This window comes from Echinops telfairi, unplaced genomic scaffold (assembly GCF_000313985.2).
Source record: "Echinops telfairi isolate 266 unplaced genomic scaffold, ASM31398v2 ScPeMD7_2;HRSCAF=8, whole genome shotgun sequence".
NCBI classification, from domain to species: domain Eukaryota; kingdom Metazoa; phylum Chordata; class Mammalia; order Afrosoricida; family Tenrecidae; genus Echinops; species Echinops telfairi.
Window position 1 is genome coordinate 63851705 of NW_022103898.1, and position 3424 is coordinate 63855128.

The 3424-nt window shown below is 37.0% G+C and overlaps 1 protein-coding gene across 1 annotated transcript in view; it reads right to left on the reverse strand.

The window, feature by feature from the left end:
• Positions 1 to 1367: 1367 nt before the first annotated feature.
• The window catches only part of NUP107 (nucleoporin 107), a 51391-nt gene continuing 49334 nt past the window's right edge, over positions 1368 to 3424 (reverse strand). The window contains exons 25-26 of the mRNA XM_045288899.1: positions 2008 to 2175; positions 1368 to 1699 (exon numbers count right to left, since the gene is read on the reverse strand). Of these exons, the coding sequence (XP_045144834.1) occupies positions 1592 to 1699; positions 2008 to 2175 (276 nt within the window). The 3' untranslated portion in view covers positions 1368 to 1591. The remainder of the gene's footprint in view (positions 1700 to 2007; positions 2176 to 3424) is intronic.

Genomic DNA, 3424 nt, shown 5'->3' on the forward strand with positions numbered 1-3424 from the left:
GTCTTCTGATAACTTTCAGGCATTAAATGACTGCTTGTTTTCATAATTTTCAGTCTTGCTATTTCTCTGATGGGCAGGTCCACAGAGGTTCTCACAAGCTATTACAGAAATTAATTTTTTGAGAATTCTTATATTTCTCCCCCCCTCCAAAGTTCTCTATTTATGTTTTATACTTAAGTCCATTAACCAGTTTGAGCTTTTTTTTTTTTTTTTGGTAGGACAATGCTGTGATCAATTATTGCTTCCTTTAGAAGTGCTAAAATCCATCCCTGATTGGGGCCAGAATGTCCCAAACTTAGCTAGCTAGAACCACCTAGGATGTTATAGAATATTCTAAAACACAAGGTCTACGACCCCCCCAAGTTGTCTGAGCTGGCTATCTCTAGGAGTGATGCCTGTAAATATTAACCAATTCCCAAAGTTAGATGTTTGGCCAGTTGTGGAGTAACAAAACCAGGCCATGTTTTCTATCAGTCATATTTTCTCTCTGAGTTACTTCCTCACTGCAAACCTGACAGTGCCAGTGTATTTGGAATATTTGCTGATTCATAAGCATGTTTTAAGGTGCCCTGCTGGCTCAGTGATTATGCACGGGGCTGCTAACCATAGGACAGCAGCTTGAACCTACCAGCCGTTCTGCAGGAACGGCTTTCTACTCCCATTAAGACTAAGGCTCATGTATTGAAGTTAAAAATTAAATGTCTCAACTCAAAAATAAATAAATAAAAGTTAGTCTCCGGAACTTACAGGGGCAGTTTTCCCGTCCTCTTGGGTCACAGTGAGTTGGCGGCACTGACCCGAAGACAGTGCGACCTGCTTTGCTCACACGGATTTCTATTTGTAGCCCCCTGCCCCACTTTTGTCCCATATCTTTGCCGTTGTAAATTTGATTTATTCCTCAAATTCCAGCTCAAACACTATTTCCTCTGAAATAATTTCTTCTTACTCAGGTTACTTCTATTTGTTAATGGTACTGTTAATATATTCATTGTTTTTCTCATTAGAAGTTCTGGATTAAACCATACTGACTTGAGATTAAATTCTGAGATTTACTCAGGACTTATTATGACAGATACGGTAATTACATGCCTAATTCATTTTAATAACAGGTTTGGTGACTAAACTAGATATGTCCTCAAACTAAAGAAATAATAGTTTAATATGATCTAAAACAAAAAATATACAACATCATATTGATTTTAATTGTAATTTAAAAATATTAAATTTTATGAAAAATTTTCATGCCCGGGTAAAAAATAATCTTATTTCCACCTTCTTTTTAAAGAAAAAATGAAGACAATACGAAATCTCATATCTGCATTCATTACACAACAGCCAATCTTGGAACTTATAAGAACAGGCCATTATAATTTTTCATAATTTTATTAATAAACAGGAAAATACTGACATATACATTAAAACTTCAGTGTCACTATAATATTCTAAAAGGTACAAAATGCAATCTTGAGCGTTTACAAACATTTCCCCCATGATAACACAGAAGATAATTCCCCAGTAATTACAAATATGTATACTTTACAAGGAACACCATTTATCATGTAGATTAGTAGGATTACAAAAAATGAATGAATTATGGCTGAATTTCATATCCTAATGGGTCATGTCCCTGGTCTAGAAGCATTAGAGAGGACTCCCTTAGCTTCTGTAGCAATTTCCTTAGTTCCTCCTTTGAAAATACCTGATTAAGAAAAAGAACAAAGACCATGTAATTAGTCGATTAATAGATCAGATTAGCTAAGTTTCTTTTAAAGATTTATGTCAGTCACGGCTAGAAAACCAATGTGATTTAGGAACTTCAAGTTGTTTCCCAGAACCAGTCTTGTTGTACAGGAAAACACAGACATTTTGGAAAAGAAACACAAGCATTACAAATTAGATCATTATTTTATGCTAGGGACAACTACAAAACGTAAACATATCTCACAAAATTAAATAATTTTACACAGTTTATCCGAACTTTAAAAGAGCAAATGGTCTACAACATACCAGATACAACTTGTGACGCTCAGAAGACACCATGTCAGCTAACTGAAGACATTCCTGATACTGACCAGTATTGTGCAGTATGGTATGAAGAAGAAAACACAACATTGGCAGACAGAGCTTCCTCAGTGAAATCATTTGGTGTGCTCTTTCATCATCTTCTTCAGCATCCTGCAGACAGACACCAAGTGGTCATTTTATTAGCAATAAGCTACCCTTATAAAAAGAAAACTCAAATACTGAAACCAAACCGTAACGCAAACCCACCCATTTATGGTCAAGTGACACTCGACAAGGTTGCTAAGTCCACTGAATGGGGAGCCAAGAGTCTCTTCCATCACCTGGGAAAACGGAGCTTCTACATGCAGAAAATGAACCAGGATCTATGCCTCCCACCATATATAAAACAAAAGTGGATTAAGGACCTACATGTGCAAATTCAAACAGCAACGTTCTTAGAAGAACACGCAAAAGGGCAACACTGTCAGAGGGCTAGGTTTCAACAACGGAGCATGTAACAAAAAAGACCAACAGCAAAATACAAATAAATGGGCACTCCTAGAAAGTAGAAAGGTTTGTTCCTCAGAAGACTTTAATAAGAGGGAAAAGGCAAGCTACCAGCTGGGAGGTTCTCTTCAGAAACCATACATCTGATAAAAATCTGTAATTTATCAAGGGTGCATGAGGGAGGGAGGGCCAGGGAGGGAGGGGGGAAATGAGCTGATATCAAGGGCTCAAGTAGAAAGTGCTTTGAAAATGACGATGGCAACATATGTACAAATGTGCTTGACACAACGGATGAATACATGGATTGTTAAGAGATGTAAGAGTCCCCAATAAAAGTATTTAATAATAATAAAAAAGAATCTATAGTAAAAATGTAGATGAAATTTCAACAACTTAACAACAAAAAGATAAATAGCCTAATTATAAAATGTGCAAAGGACTTGAATTGACAGTTCTCCAAAGAAGACAGTCCAAGAGTCACCAAGCACATGAAAAGGGGAATCAATGACAAGGATCCACAACCTCCTCCCTGGGGGATGGACAACAGAGGAGTGGGTGAAGGGAGACATCGGACAGTGTAAGATATGACAAAATAATAATTTATAAATTATCGAGGGTTCATGAGAGAGAGGAGATCGGGGAGGGAAGGGAAAAATGAGGAGCTTAATCAAGGGCTCAAGTAGAAAGCAAATGTTTTGAGAGAGATGATGGCAACACATGTACAAATGTGCTTGACACAATGGATGGATGTATGGAGTGTGATAAGAATTGTACGAGCCTCCAATAAAATGATTTAAAAAAAAGATGCTCAGCATCATTGGCCATCAGTTACAAATCAAACCCACAATGAGCCACCTGCTGACTCCCATAAAAATGGCTAACGACCAAAAATCTCCAGAAAAATAAATGTTGA